The sequence below is a fragment of the Kogia breviceps genome, chromosome 4, assembly GCF_026419965.1.
Source record: "Kogia breviceps isolate mKogBre1 chromosome 4, mKogBre1 haplotype 1, whole genome shotgun sequence".
NCBI classification, from domain to species: Eukaryota; Metazoa; Chordata; class Mammalia; order Artiodactyla; family Physeteridae; genus Kogia; species Kogia breviceps.
Window position 1 is genome coordinate 140328473 of NC_081313.1, and position 15855 is coordinate 140344327.

Below are 15855 nucleotides of genomic sequence, written 5' to 3' on the forward strand. Positions count from 1 at the left end.
AATACACATACTACTTTTGTACACAAAATAAAAGCTAGTCTCAAAAAGTTCATTTCCATCCTAGAGATTCCATGTAATGACATTAGCCTCCAGCTGCCTCCTTAACCCCAATTTTCCCTACATTCCCTGGGATCTGGACCTCCTGTGACCTTGGGCTTCCCTGTGCCCTTGGAACAGCAAGCTGTGATACACCAAAGTCATGGGAGTGGTTGGGGATAGAAAGAGATTTCCAGTAACCTCTGTACACTGCACACCTTGACTGCAGCTGCCACAGGACAGCACAGGTCCCTTGAAAGGGCACAGGGCTGTGTTACACAAGAAGCAGGCACTGACACCGGGGGAGAAGGGCTGCTGCCACAGAAGGGGGGCTATTGCATCCACGAGGGAGTAGGAAGACACAGCAGACAGTGAAATGAAGAAAGCCCTCCCGGCCCGCACATGTCTAGGGATGGAACCAGAAACCCAAGCCATTGCCCCCTCACTCCCCTGAGAGCTCAGCTTCCTCATCTGTGAAGAGGGGAGAATAAAATTACCTACTTGATGCCATTTTATTGAGTGGAAAGTTGATTTGAAATTAGCAATCATTTATTCCTTCTCACAGTAACCACATGTCAGTGGTACAATTATTACTTTCATCTGAAAGAAACTGTGGTTCGAAAAACAGAATTGACTTGCCCAAGCCATGCAAGGCATCCATGGCAGAGCCAGGCCTTGAACTGGAAACCCTTTATTTAGAAAATGGAGCCTTATACCTTATTTTGGACCCTGACTGACAGTCGTCTAGAAGGAGTTGGAATGAGCTTTTGATTGGACTTATAACTGGTTTTCACCTCCATCACTTTCCAGCTACAGTTATTACAATCGTCTTCCACGGGAATTTACAACACAGCCTGCTGGAACTCAGAATTCATAATATCCAAATACTACCCCATAAACAGCAATAATGCAGGCTTATTTTCATCCCTGCCATTGATGTTACATAATATACAGCTATGCATTCACTCATTCACTCATTCATTCATTCATTCATTTCACTGCACCACCACACAGTATGCTCTGGTGGAGACTGTGATGGGAAGCTAAAGAAAACAAGGTCACTGCCCTCAAGTTGCTTAGTCCAGTGGGGCAGATAAAATATGTGTCCAGGCAACTAAAACCCAGGGCTAAGTGTGACAGCTGCTACAGAGAAGATACAAACGGCTACGGGACAGAGGAGAGTGTGAATGTGGGGGGCTGGGACAAGGGAAGATTAGGAGAGAAGATGATGCATGAGCTAGGACAGACCAGAGGGACAGAATTTCGATAAGGGAATATGGGAGGCGTAGTGTGGAGGTGGAGGAAACAGCAGTGTGAACTTGAGGACCATTGAGTTGCCTGGTTTGAATGGAGGCCAGGATTCAGTGTAGTGTAGCCTTCCCATCTAATAAATTAAATGGAGTTCTAGATGATTCTCTGCCTCCACACACATACTCACCAAATTTCTTGGCCCTCTGCTGGCTCAGCTTCATGTCCGAGAGCACATCCACAGACACACCACAGAGGCACATATAGCATATGACCCCTACGCCCAGCCAAGAGCCTCCCCTTGCCCCCAGAGTCTGTCCCCTTTCCTTTGCCAGACTCCATCCCAAACTGGGGACGGGAGTAAAGGAACAAAGACATTAGCAAAAAGTCTCCAGGGAACCTGAAAGCAGCAAAGTGTTCTTGAGCCTCTGATTCCCGGTGAGAAACAGACATCCGAACATGGCACTTCTCTGCTTAGAACCCTTCAGTGGGTTTCCCACAGCTGTTGGGCTAAAGATCAAATTCCATAACAGGGCCCACCAGGCCTGGCCCTTGCCATCATCCCCAGCCCCATACTCCCGCACCCCTTACCCCCCCACCAGCCCTCTGCCCAGAAACCTTCTAGAATATTCCTCCTGTTCCTGACACCACATCACCAAAACCTTCAGTTCTCAGCTCGAACACCTATTCACCTCTCTGCCCGAAGATGGTTCCTTTGTAATATGCTTTCATTGAATCATGGCCCTTTCTTTCACATCTTTATCCTAATCTGTAATGATGCACTCATTTGTATGATTATTTGACTAATAGCTGCATCCCTTACTGGCCAGTAAGCTCCATGAGCACAGGGCTGCTTTCTGTTTTTGTTCACAATAGTAAGCACTCCATAAATACTAGTTGAATATTGAATGAATGCACCTGAGTCCCATGGTTGGCTTAATTCCCCTGTATCTGCATACAAATGTAGCTTGGCTGTGCAACTCGGTGGACAGGGTTCAGAGCTTTCCTCAGAGTCTCAATTTGTTTAGTGAGCTTCTGTCCAACCAAAGGCTGGTACAAAAGCTTCTTCTCTTAATTGTTTATTCCTGGAGTTTTCCATGCACTCTCATCATTGAAATATAGCCCTAGGAGGACTCTTAGAGGTCACAGGAGCTTCATCGTACAAATAAGCATGGGAGTAGTCCTCTGAAGTCACACATGAATGACTCAAGAAAATAGTCCAGCACTTGAGTCCAGGTCTTCAAATCTTAATCCAATATACTTTTCACTGGTCAGACTTGGTGTGTGCGTGCGTATGTGTGTGTGTGTGCGTGCACGCACGTGTGTGTATCTTCCTATCTTCCCATCTACATACCACCTGACCTTCTACCTACCTGGTTTGATTCCTCCAACTGGACGTTTTCTTTCCCTTCTCTCAATGTGTGTGTGAGTGAGAGAAGGGGAGTGCAGAGAACTTCTTCATTATATCAGTTTTTTGTGCATTCCTATTTTCTCTGTAAGAACCTGAGCCCCTTAAGGGGTGAATCAATGACTAATGCATTTTATTTCCCCCAATCCCTAGTGTATTGCCTTGTAATGGCAAATGGATTTTATCTCGTGTATCAACTACAACTCTGACCAATTTGTAGTCACTGCCTGGAATGTTCTGGTGAGAGGGAATTTAAGGCCATGTCTAGATTCAGTGGAAAAGAATTCTGTAATCAATAAATGCTGTCTGCAAGGGTATGAGAGGGGGCTGTAATGGTACATGTGCTCCATAGGGGGCAATAGTAAAAGTGCTTTGAAGGAACGCATGAACACTTAAATGAATCTTAACTGTTTCCCAAATGTCCTATATGACTGCTTTATCTTGAGCATCTAAAACAATAGCAATCTCACCTATCTCAGCAGAAGCCTTCAAACTAATCAGATGAAGCAATGTTCACACTCTTCTGCATCAAAAAACTTACGATCATCAATATTATCATAAGAACCAAGAGTCAAGAACAGACAATTTTGGGGCCTGCGTGTCTCAAAGTGAGGGCAGAGGTGAAGGTGGAGAAACCACAATCTCACTGTAACATCAACCAGAGAAATGCAGACATCTGCCATGTAACCGGGAGCTCAGCATGGATGCAAGAGATAAAGTCTGAACTCTCCACCTTGCAAAAATAAATATATGCCGTAGTGGTAGAGATGAGGGGAGGAGAAATATTGTGACTCTACCCAGTCAAAAACCTTCCTCTCATGACACGCCCCAAATCTGCTCCACCCTTCAATGCCTGCTACAGTTCCACCTCCTGCAAGAAGTATTCCTTATCCACAGCCATCTGCCTCTGCCTTGGAAGTCTTAGCACTTAATCCTGAATCATAAACTTCACTTCTTTCGGCACTTCTTGTGTTGGGCTCTTTTCCTGCCATTTCACTTTGTTTGTGTCCATAATGTTCCTCTATCTTAAAAGGGTGAAAGCTCACTGAATTTTGGAGTTTGCAAAGCTGGCTTCACATATTAGTTTAGGCTCTTCTTCACTGGGTAATATGGAGAAGACCATCATTCTCACTCTCAGTAGCATCGTCTATAAAATGGAGATAATAACTTCTCAAGATTATTATAAAGTATAAATAAGACAACATGTGTGAAGTCTCTGGCATATGGTAGGTCTTCAGAATAATCCTTGTTTATCCTCCCAACAGTTTCATGAGTACATATAGATCAATTTCTTTTTTTTTTTTTTTTTTTTGGCTGTGCCACATGGCTTGCAGGATCTTAGTTTTCAGACCAGGGATTGAACCCGTGCCCTCTGCAGTGGAAGCATGGAGTCCTAACCACTGGACCTCCAGGGAATTCCCTAGACCAGTTTTTTGAGAGCAGGAGTTACATATCTTTTGTAGCCTCTACTGTTTATTGCAGGGTGAGGAATAGATATTATTAAAATAAATAATAAAATGTCAGATGCTGAAGTATATAAATCAGGTGTGAGCACATTGGCCTACTTACAGGCCTGGCCAAGTAACATAATTTGTTGTACTGGCCACATGTCTGAAAAGGAGCGGTCAGGACTTCCGTAAACTTGAGAGATTATACCTTATACTTCAATCGGTCAGCACTTCTCAGCTCTAGACAGTAGAAGCGGAGCAGGAATGTGGGTCCAGAGTTGTCTGATGCCCTAAGTTTTTTCAAAGAAGCCAGAAATTTGGATTTTTATCCCAAATTTTGAAAAGCGTCATGCAGGTTAGGCGAAACAAGTCTGTGGACTGTTAGTTTGCAGTTCTGAAAATGATGAGGGATGCTCAGGCAAAAGCTAAGAGGCCATGTGTCTGTTGCCAGCACCTAACATCTTGTTAGAATGCCCTTGGGCTTCCTAAGTAGGTCCACAACAGAGGGAGACCCACTGGCAATAGGCACACTGCACTCCGTCTGATTGTTATTTAAGCTCCCAGCATCTATGCTGTGTGACTCTCTGATTCCTGGAAACATTTGTTCATTTGTGTTAAGGGAATAGCCCTGTGCCAGGTGTTCTCAGCAACACCAAACAACAGCTAAACATGGTCTTTCTGAACAGCAATTCACATTCTGGTGGTAGGGTTGACCTCTAAACACACAACACAGGCAACATTACAGAGCAAATCAACTGGGGCTTAAAAGCTCAGTGCTTCCAGGAGCCAGGCAGGTGAAGAAAAGGAGAGAAGTGAGCTGCTCGAGAGAGAAGCCATCCAGGTGGGATACTCCCATCCTAGCCAACTGGGGCTACGTAGACCCAGGGTCCAGTGTTGCCAAATGGTTTGAAATTTCAAAGAGAGCTAAGATACCCAAATTCCGACGTGCAATTCAATGCTTCTTAAATGCTGTGCTGAAAGTGGCTTGGGGATAGCCATTGGGTCACCCCTTCCGCAGCGTTTGACAACTGGCAAATGAGAGGCCCAGCGTGGAGTGACACAGGAGGTCAGAGCAGGGGAAGAAGTAGGTAAAGCATTCTCTTTTCTTTTGCACACGCTGTTCCCCCTGCCTGGAACACACTTGCCTCATTTCTTTCTGGCCCCCTCACCTTGACCTCCTAGAAAGCTTCCATTTATCAGTGAGACTCAAATCAACCACCACCCTCTGAGAGGCCAACCCCACTTTTCAAAGCATCTCTAACACTCCCTGCAAGTGACTGCTGTAACACTTACAGCATTACTTTTTTTTTTTTTTTTTTTTTTTGCGGTAGGCGGGCCTCTCACTGCTGTGGCCTCTCCCGTTGCGGAGCACAGGCTCTGGACGTGCAGGCTCAGCGGCCATGGCTCACGGGCCCAGCCGCTCCGCGGCATGTGGGTTCTTCCTGGACCGGGGCACAAACCCGCGTCCCCTGAATTGGCAGGCGGACTCTCAACCACTGCGCCACCAGGGAAGCCCAACATTACGTTTTTAACTTCTCTTTATAGGACAGTTGGTTTCACTAGGGATAAAGTCCTCCAGGGTGGGACCATGTCTTACTTTTGTCTACATTTCTAGTGCTTAGCACCATGCCTGGGCTTGGTTAAGGGCTCAAAAACTGCTTGCTAAAGGAATGCAAGGTTTTTAAAGAGCTTCCTCAAGTGGGATGCCCATATTAACTGCTGCCAAATCTCCCCAGGGCCAGCTCTTGAATATTCTGATTCAGAAAAGTCTAGAGTCTGCCCCTGAGTCTTGCTTTAAACAAGGTCCCTGGGTGAATTTTCTGTGCACTGAAGTTTGAGGACCTCCAGGCTAAACTGTAACTCCCACAGGGAAAGAAGCTGTGTCTTCTTTGTCAGCCATTATATTCCTAGCACCTGGCACTGTGCTGGGCATACAGTGGAAATTCAGCGTGTATTTGCTGAACAAATAAATGGATGAATAAATGAAAAGTAAGGATTAAGTTGCAACAGTGCTCCTCAGAAATCTAACAGGAACCCCAATTAATATTTCATCTGTCCCTTTATTTATACTTACCATAAAGACACCAAGATAAGCTGAACAGCTAGTCAGTAACTACCATCTCTATGGACAGACTCCTCAACTTCTGCCCTTGTGGGCTTGGAAGTATACTCAGAGGGGATCCTAAAGCATTTGGGTTACTGATTCAATGACTTTATCCCTTAATGATGGAGGAAAAGGAAAGATGGAATACAAAGAAGACGCAGAACTCTCATCTTGGCTGGAGGTATTAGCGATACTCTCCCCTGCACTCCCTACCCTCTAAGGACCACTCTGCCTTTTTGATGTTCCCTGTTGCTAATACATCTAGCAGGAATAGTTCCTGTTACACTTCCTCTCCTTTCCCTTCTCCACCCTCTGGTGGAGGGATCATGAATAGCAAAATGTATAGGAAAAGAACAAATGACAGGAAAATGATGAAAAAATAAAGATTTGGTTATTTTCTGGGGGTAAGACTGGGAGAGTTAATTTAAGGTTAACTGCTAGTCCAGATTTCAAAAAATCACATGAAATTAAATCTCAATAAGATGCTTTCTTAGTTTTCAATAAATGATTAGTTAAACCATCATACCTAAAACCTCTCTGCTCCCTTCGACATTTTTTTACTCAATCCAAATTGGGACAGATGTCAGTTTTCTCAGACCAATGGCTCACAGTGGACACAGCCCCAAAGGGTTCGCTAGTCTCAGATGAAAGTTAACAAAGAATCTTCCAGGCAGGCTGGAAATTACATTGCCACCACAGCCACCCCAATTGCCCAGTACCCTCTCAGTTCTTGGACGCACAGCAGAGTCCCCATTGGACTGTAAGCCATTTAAGAGCAAGGACCTTTTATCATCTCTGTTTTTCCAACTACCGTATCAGTTCATAGCATTAAAGAAACATTTAAGTAATAACCAAATTCGTGCAGCTCTATTTACGATAGCCAGGACATGGAAGCAACCTAAGTGTCCATCAACAGTTGAATGGATAAAGAAGATGTGGCACATATATACAATGGAATATTACTCAGCCATAAAAAGAAATGAAATTGAGTTATTTGTAGTGAGGTGGAGGGACCTAGAGTCTGTCATACAGAGTGAAGTAAGTCAGAAAGAGAAAAACAAATACTGTATGTTAACGCGTATATATGGAATCTAAAAAAAAGAAAAAAATTGTCATGAGGAACCTAGGGGTAGGACGGGAATAAAGACGCAGACCTACTAGAGAATGGACTTCAGGACACGGGGAGGGGGAAGGGTAAGCTGGGACAAAGTGAGAGAGTGGCATGGACATACATACACTACCAAATGTAAAACCGTTAGCTAGTGGGAAGCAGCCGCATAGCACAGGGAGATCAGCTCGGTGCTTTGTGACCACCTAGAGGGGTGGGATAGGGAGGGTGGGAGGGAGGGAGACACAAGAGGGAAGATATATGGGGATATATGTATATGTATAGCTGATTCACTCAGTTATAAAGCAGAAACTAACACACCATTGTAAAGCAATTATACTCTAATAAAGATGTTAAAAAATAAAGACAGGAATAGTTTGGGGAAAGAAAAAAAAAAGAATGACCAAATTCATAGAAAACTATACACTGGTATATGGCAGGAATCAAGTTCAAGAACCCATATCCACTCACTTCCGGTTCATTAACCACAGTAGATGACATTGCCTGTATCACATTTCAGTCCTTCCAATAAACAGCCAACAACCCTATTAGAGATCAAGTCTTAGGTTGTTAAGATAACAGTACAGAAGCACCACCTTTTGCCTTAGAACATTTCCTCCAATTTTTGTCTTTTATTATTTTGTCCTGTCAGTCAACATCTTGACACTAGAATAGCAGTTAACATCTCTTTTCACCAAGCTCGGTTGTAGACAGTTCTCAGCAGTATGAGTGAAAACACATGCCAGCCATTTATTCTTCTAGATTCCCTAAGCAAATAATCCTTCTAGAGTAATGGATCCCTTTGAGAGGTTGACAAAAGCTATGGAGCCTCTACCCAGGGAATAAATTAAAATATGCACATGCAAGCAATAGGTTATGCATAATCTCTGGTGGTTTTTAGATACATTGATGCCCACACCTCAATCGTCCCTTGAAAAATTCTCCTTTAAGCCATATTGAAAGAAATGGGAGGTTATCTAATAACCAAATACCTACTCAATATACCTACTCAATATTATTTTAGCTTTCCAGGGAGATGGTTTCACAGAACTACAATTCAACAGTTAAACTTCAGCTCACTTTTTTTTTTTTTTTTTTTTTGGTGGTATGCAGGCCTCTCACTGTTGTGGCCTCTCCCGTTGCGGAGCACAGGCTCCGGACGCGCAGGCTCAGTGGCCATGGCTCACGGGCCCAGCCGCTCTGCGGCATGTGGGATCCTCCTGGACCGGGGCACTAACCCGTGTCCCCTGCATCGGCAGGCGGACTCTCAACCACTGCGCCACTAGGGAAGCCCTTCAGCTCAATTTTAAGGGTACTGAGTAACACAGTTGACAAGATTTTCAACCTCAGCATTACCAGAATGCAGAATTGCTGTTTTATTTATTCAGTGGGTCACTCCTGTACAAAATCATGGCTACAATTTGAAGCATTATAAGGTTTTCTGCCTAGGTGCTTTATCAGGCCACTGCCTTATAAAACTCTGAAAATTCCCTTTTATTTCTTGGGTAATCTCAGTGAAATTGATCAAGTTACCATGGGATCTATGTATCTATCACAGTGCCCAGAAACATGTACTTTGGGGTCACAAGACCACCATTTACTTCTTGGGTGACCCTGGGCAAGTTATATAACCTGTTGCAGCATTAGTTTCCTCTTCTCTAAAAGGAAGATAATATAGAGCACTGTAGGGCTCCTGTGAGGATTAAACAAACTAACACATGAAAAGCAATTAGTGCATTGCAGGGCCACAGTGGATGTTCAATAAACGGTAATGAATGTTACTATAATTGTCCATAAAATACTTATCATAGTTCTTGACACACAGTAAGTCTTCAGTAAATGGAATCTGAAATAATTATAATTCTTTTTTTTATTGAAGTATAGTTGCTTTACAATGTTTCAGGTGTACAGCAAAGTGATTCAGTCATATATATATACACACACACACACACACACACATATATATACATATATATATTCTTTTTCAGATTCTTTTCCATTGTAGGTTATTACATGATACTGAACATAGTTCCCTGTGCTATACAGTAGGTCCTTGTTGTTTATCCATTTTATACATAGCAGTGTGTATCTGTTAATCCCAAACTCCTAATTTATCCCCCTCCCCGCTTTTCCCCTTTGGTAACAATAAGTTTGTTTTCTGTGTCTGTGAATCTGTTTCTGTTTTGTAAATACGATCATTTGTATCATTGTTTTAGATTCCACATATGTCATATCATATGACATTTGTCTTTCTCTGATTTATTTCACTTAGTATGATAAGCTGTATGTCCATCCATCTCGTTGCAGATGGCATTATTTCATTCTTTTTTATGGCTGAGTAATTGGAATAATTATAATTCTTGGAATTTGCATATACATTATCTTATGAGTGGTTTTAGGGATAAGGGAGAATGCTGAATTCTCAGTTTGAATGTGTTCAGTTCAAATCATTGAGAGCTCACCGGGAGGGGAATGTGGGAAAGCAATGAAGGAAATATGGTGCATGCCTTCTGCCATCCACAGCTCAGCAGAAGCCACCAGGGCCACAGTGGCACCCAGAGCCTACATTGCCAATTTAATCCACTTTCGAGTTGTTTTTGCCCATTCAGCTCACACTTCCATGCCATCAATTCCTACTTGAGCTTAATCCCTGGAGGGAAAATGTCTCTACTGATTAAATGTTATGCTTTCACCTGTCTTAAAATGGCACTCATGCCACCACACAGGTTTCCTTTTCAGCCCTAGTTGTCAGAAAAACTCAGAATGGTGTTTGTTGCCCGCATTTTATAATGCATTCAGTTCAGATGGCAGAAATTGGCCTCTCCTTTCTCCTTCTTGGGGTCACCTCTATTCTGTTTTGTGCTCAAAGGCCATCCTAAAAACTGTGTAAGCCATCCGTCACTTCAAAGTATTTTGGAAATAATCAAGGCATCAATTTTTTAAAAATAATTATGGTCATTTCTAAAAATGGGAAACCAAATAGACACCTTCTCAGGTATCCTTCCTTATCAAGCTATAGCGACGTTTTCTCCTTTTAACTGTGCACAGAAAAGGCGTAAGCACTTTAAACCACATTCTCCAAGTCAGAACCTTTTATTCTACACCTCTCAGAAGTTTCCTAAGTGTGAAACTCTCAATGGAACCAGGAAACCTCTGCGAGGTAGGGGAGATGCAGTCAACCCCAGTCCTCATCATGCTGGCATTGAAAGTTATCTGGCAGTGAAAAAGCAAACCCATTCTATGAAACACTGCAGGATCTAACATACCAACTGATGGAATCACTCAAAAGGCCCTGGAAATTTTTCTTGGACGGCTTTCTCTCAAGAATACGGATGACACCTCGTCATTTTTTGCAACATCGCCACCTACGTACAGGCCCTCCCTTCATTGGTCGATCGCAGAAAGAAATCTCAGAAATAGAAGCAATTACTTACATCTATAGGTCATCTCAAAGCTGTCACTGATGTTCACAATATCAATCTGGGGGAGCAGCTTTGGGGGCTCTGTGAGTTGCGACAAAGCAAATCTAAAAGCGGCATGTTCCTGTGACTGCTGGTTTGGAAATAATCCCCCTGTGAGGAAAGAAAATGCAACATGGTATCTGGGCTAGAAACCGGTTTGATTCCTCAACAGCCCACCCCAGATGGGCCCTTTTCTTCTCCCCAGGCCATATTCACTAGGTGTTGCCTTTAGTAGTGGGGGTCAGAATTCACATAGACTCAACTGGACCCTGAGGCTTCAACTTCCACAGATGAGCTTTTATGTGACAAGGACTCTAACATCTGTCACTGACCAAATATTTAATTGTTCACCCCTCAACTCAGTTCAGGTCAGAGAAAACAGGAGCGTTGTGGAGTTTTTCTTCCCCCTTTCTCATGCAAGCCTCTTAGGCGGCCTATGCTCTTGCATGTACTTAAACCCCTAGCCGTGCCTAATTTTTCCTGTATCGGACCCATTTCTCATCACAGAGCCTTACAGGAAGTAGTGCTAAACCTGTTACAGAGTAAACTCTAGCTCTGGGAGCCTATGAGCTTCTCCAGCACTATAACCGTTTGCTTTGACTTTGACCCTTGTAGTCTTTGACCTAGCAAGACCTGTATGACAATCCTCTAAGGTTTATTCAGTTCCTCTGAAAACTGATTTTCTGCAAACAGTGTTTTGCTGCTTCTTTCACCACTTATGATCCCAGGAATGACTTGTTACATAAGGGATTGCCATCGTGTGTATTTGCCTGGGAGAACCTTGGGCTTCAAAGCTCTGGGGGCTTAAGGATATCCAGAGGATGCAAACATTCTATTCTAGTAAAAAGCAGAACAAAGGGGCCTGGTGGGGCTCCTGTTCCAAGAAACAAGAGTACACACCTTACCTTTGTATTTACTGTGGACACGTAAATAAATTAAAATACATTTCTGTGAAGTAAAGTCAGCAGTTTCCAGAGACTGAACTATAATGAATGTTTACATAGAAGTTTATCTCAGATTCCTTAGGAATCCCAATCCCAATGTGATACGCTTCTAACTTCTTATACAGTAGATATGTGTTTGTTTTTAACAACCACTAAATGAATTGTAAGGCTTTTGTTAGAGGCAGTACAAGTAGAATCAAGTACTACCCGGTGGCCGTGATATTTTCAGCATGTGTTCTACAATTTAACGTTTCAACCTTTTATGTGAAAACAAAAACAATGGTTCAATCAGTTGAACAAGCAAGCTGGGGCAAAATATGATGAAAAATCTGCAGAGATACATAAGCAAGCATCTCTGCATATACACAAAACACCCTGTGCATTTATATATCCACGGCAATATACACAAATACACTTGGAGAAAGCAAGTCCTCATATCTTAAGACAAGTACTTCTAATCAGCAAAGTATGGGCAATACATAAGCACCAACGTAAAGAAGAGCCACACGTAAGAGCAAGTGATTTATACATGGTCATATGCCTCCATTTTAAAGGACAAAAACAAAAAAATTCTTCTTGATTCTGATGCTCTACCCTCCCCCCCAGATGACCACACCCCAAACACTTCCCTGGCTTCCTCCTCCCCTGCAATGAATGAAAGAGAGCGGGTGGGGGTGGGGAGGTAGGTGGCTATAGGCTGGGCTGCAAGAGAAGCGTCCCCAGAGGCAGGAAGTTTTGTTTTGCGTCTAAGGCACTAACACACATATACAGACACACTTCAGAATGTAGCTTAACAGGTGTCAGGAAACAAAGCAAGTTACTCCATGGCTGTTCTAGCCACCCTCAGAGCCAGCACACTGGAGAGGCCAAAGGAGACTGATGCTGCAGTACATATGTGCCCAACAAAAGACCACCTGCACCACATCCCCCCACAAACACACGTACACAAGAGACACAAACTCCTAGGAACGGGAACTTTCCCTAGTGGAGCAATGTCCGTGTCAGGGGAGAGAAATCAGAACCCAGACCCACCAAGATGCCTCCAAGCAAAGCAGCTTGCTGGATTCCAGGACATAAACAGCCCTGAGATGCTGGTCATACTGAATCCCCGAGCCCTTGTGGACACACGTTGTTATTGGTGTTACTGCTTCTGTTTGTTTCGCTTTCACCCGTTGTTATTATTAGGAGGACCAATAGCTATCGGCTGCCCCATAAATACAGGGAGGGTGAGGGTCCTTTGGGGAGTGTGACAACCAGGAAGGGGAAATGGGGAACAAAAAAGCATGCAGCATGTTGAAACCTGCCTCCAAGTTGAGAGGCTGGAGCTCAGTGATGAGGAAAGCTAAGAGGAGGGGAGAGGAACATGTGGATGTTGTGTTTGTGTGTGTGTAAAAGGTAGACCGTATCTGTGGATGGAGAAATCTAAGAGGAGTGGGCGATTGAAGGAGTAAAAAAAAAAGGCAGGCTAGGAAGTTCCAGAATTGGAGGAGTGGGGACCACCAGCCCAGCATGGCAGACAGCAGGCAGAAGGCAGCTAGAAGAGTCCAGAGCAGGAGAGAGAGCCCCCTTCACCCAGAGTGGGGGGCCTTTTTAGCATTATTTTAGTGGCTGCAATAAACTCAGCATCCTTCACTCTTTCTTTTAGAGGGTCTCTTTCCCCTCCCCCAGGTGAGAAATCGCCACCTCTCTCAAATATATAGGTGCATATTTAATCCATAATCACACACACCACACATATTTATATAAACAGGTGAAATCGGGCACCTTCTACCAAGCCATGGAGTTAACTCCTTAAACACCCACCACCCCTTTCCTTGTTGCAGCCTGATTTTTTTTCCTCCAAAGCAGTGGTTCCTCCATTTCACATGCTCATGCCTAGAGTATGAGTGGTGTGTGAGGACCTGTGTCTGCATGTGTGTGTGTGTGTGTGTGTGTGTGAGCACACTTCCCTTCTCTGCCCCTCATCCCATCCAGAGAAGACCCCTCCCCATGCCAGCGGTCCAAGTCTTCACATCACCGGACAGCTTTGCATAGATAGCCAAGCACGACAGCCCCCCGTAGTGGGGCTGGGGGGAGGGGACACAGAACCCCCTCCCCCCACAAAAAAACTGGCCAGACCCAGAAAGTCCCTCCCGAGGCCGCCCCTCTCACTCACCGATCTGGATATTGTTGGGGAAATTGGCACCTACTACCGCGCCTAGGAAACCGGTGCAGAAGAAGGCAAAAATGTGCTGCATATTCCTTTTTGCATTGGCGAAAAAGAAGCCCAGGTCCAATCATAGATTTGGTGTTTCCCCCCTTCCCTTTATTCCTCTCTCTCTTCTGCCTGTGCTTTTCCTCCTGCCGTTCCTTCCTTCCTCGCTTGCTTCCTGCCTGCCTTCTGCGAGGTTTGTCTGTTTCCCTCGGAATCCCAGCGCTTAAACTGCAGCGTTAACACCAACTGACAGCCAGATTAACTGAGCACGGAAAAGAGAAGCCTGTCCTCCTGCGAGCTGAGCGCGGCTCCCCCTCTCCCTCTCCTCTGCTCTCCTCTCCTCGCAGCCTGCCTCCCTCTCCCTCCCTTGCTCTCTCGCTCTCCCCCTCACGCTCTCACAGGCAGCCAGCTCTACGCCAATACCCACCAGCGAGCCAGTTCCCGAGGCTCCCCAGCTGACCTCCTCTCCCCATCACCCCTGCCTACTCATCCTCACCTTAGTCTCCTTGCTGGCTGTGCCGATGGCTGGCTGGGCGGGTGAGGGGGTGTGATACCTGGAGCTTGCTGGCCCGAAAGGGACAGCCCTGCGGTCCCCTTCGCCCTCCCCCGCCTTCCTCAGCTCCCCCAGCCCCCAGCCTGGCAGATGCGACTGGGAATGTGGGTTCAGCTGCAAGTCAGTAGGTGGCAGGGGGTCCCCACAGCGGTCCTCCACCCACCCGCTGCTTGATCTAGGTCACTTTTTCTGGGAGCGCAAGGTCTGTGCTGGATATATCTCCTGCACTCCACTGGCCCAATTATTCCTACAACTAATTCCTGAGGGAAGACCCTAGAAATCCCTCCTAGGAGCTTTAAAGGAAAAAAGCTACCCACCTCCCACATTGGGAGGAATGACAGAAAGACAGACCCAAGGCTCAGGAAGGCAGGTCCCTTGAGTTGGACATTTGGTGGTCCCTGCTGCCTTTACGAGTGGACTTGGTGGTCTTCTCAATCCTGTGCATTTAAAATGAGCCCCCTTCCCCCTTCCTCTGCATTCCGGAGGAATCTATAGCATCAGAATCGTGTGGGTGTACAATAAAGGCTAAGGATACTTACACAGAACAATTACATGAGTCATTTTGCAGGGATTCTAGTGAGAGGATCCAGGCTTCTTTCAGAGATCTCTGGATTCTGGTCCTGTCTAGAGTAAACTGGAACTCCATAGATCTTCCTGGACGGGGCTTCTGCTGAAACAACCTATAAAGAGGACAGCTGTGTTCAGAGAAATTGTGTGGGTTGCAAAGCAGCAGTCCGAGCAGTCAGAGAACTTTACAGTTTCTGAAGAAGCTTCACAGGGTTACCTCGCCGTCTCCTCATACCAGCCCTGGGAAGTGGACCTGACTCTTATTTTACAGATGAAAAAAACCAAGGCTCCAGGGATTAAATCATAAAGACATAGATCTGATAAGATGGAGTCTGGACCTTCAGGACCAGCATACAGTTCGACCTATGATCTTGAATGCTCTGGAAATTACCAGTTGGCCCACTGCCCTGGTCAGAACTCCCACCCAACAGATGAAAATCCAAGAAAAGGAAAGTCTATTTTTCCTCAGTTAGGACAGGGGAGAATAGACTTTGGACCTGATTTTGCTTTGCCGCTTGACTAGGCCATTTTATCAAAAACTCCTCTCTTCCCTCACCAAGATTACATAATCACATACACACACAGGACAGCTACAAGTGCTGGGATTTGCAAGAAATATCTGACTGTTCCATGGAACCGAACCCCTAAACTAGGAACAACTTGGAGGTCAGATGCTTTATGATTTCCTCTGCATTTTCACATATATTAATTAGCTCAAGTGATTTTACAGCTAATGTTTATTTTTTCCCACGGGCCAGGTACTCTACTAAGCAGTGTTGCATGC

General features: G+C 44.8%; 1 protein-coding gene across 4 annotated transcripts in view; it reads right to left on the minus strand.

Moving 5' to 3' along the window:
* GRIA1 (glutamate ionotropic receptor AMPA type subunit 1) overlaps positions 1-14630 on the minus strand; it is a 306641-nt gene extending 292011 nt beyond the window's left edge. Inside the window, exons 1-2 of one of the 4 annotated variants that reach the window (XM_067032026.1) lie at positions 14448-14630; positions 10787-10924 (exon numbers count right to left, since the gene is read on the minus strand). In XM_067032026.1, the coding sequence (XP_066888127.1) occupies positions 10787-10799 (13 nt within the window). In that variant the 5' untranslated portion in view covers positions 10800-10924; positions 14448-14630. Of the gene's footprint in view, positions 1-10786; positions 10925-13912; positions 14374-14447 lie in introns of those variants that run through there. The other 3 variants (XM_067032027.1, XM_059061568.2, XM_059061567.2) reach the window with 3 other exon arrangements.
* Positions 14631-15855: the final 1225 nt, after the last annotated feature.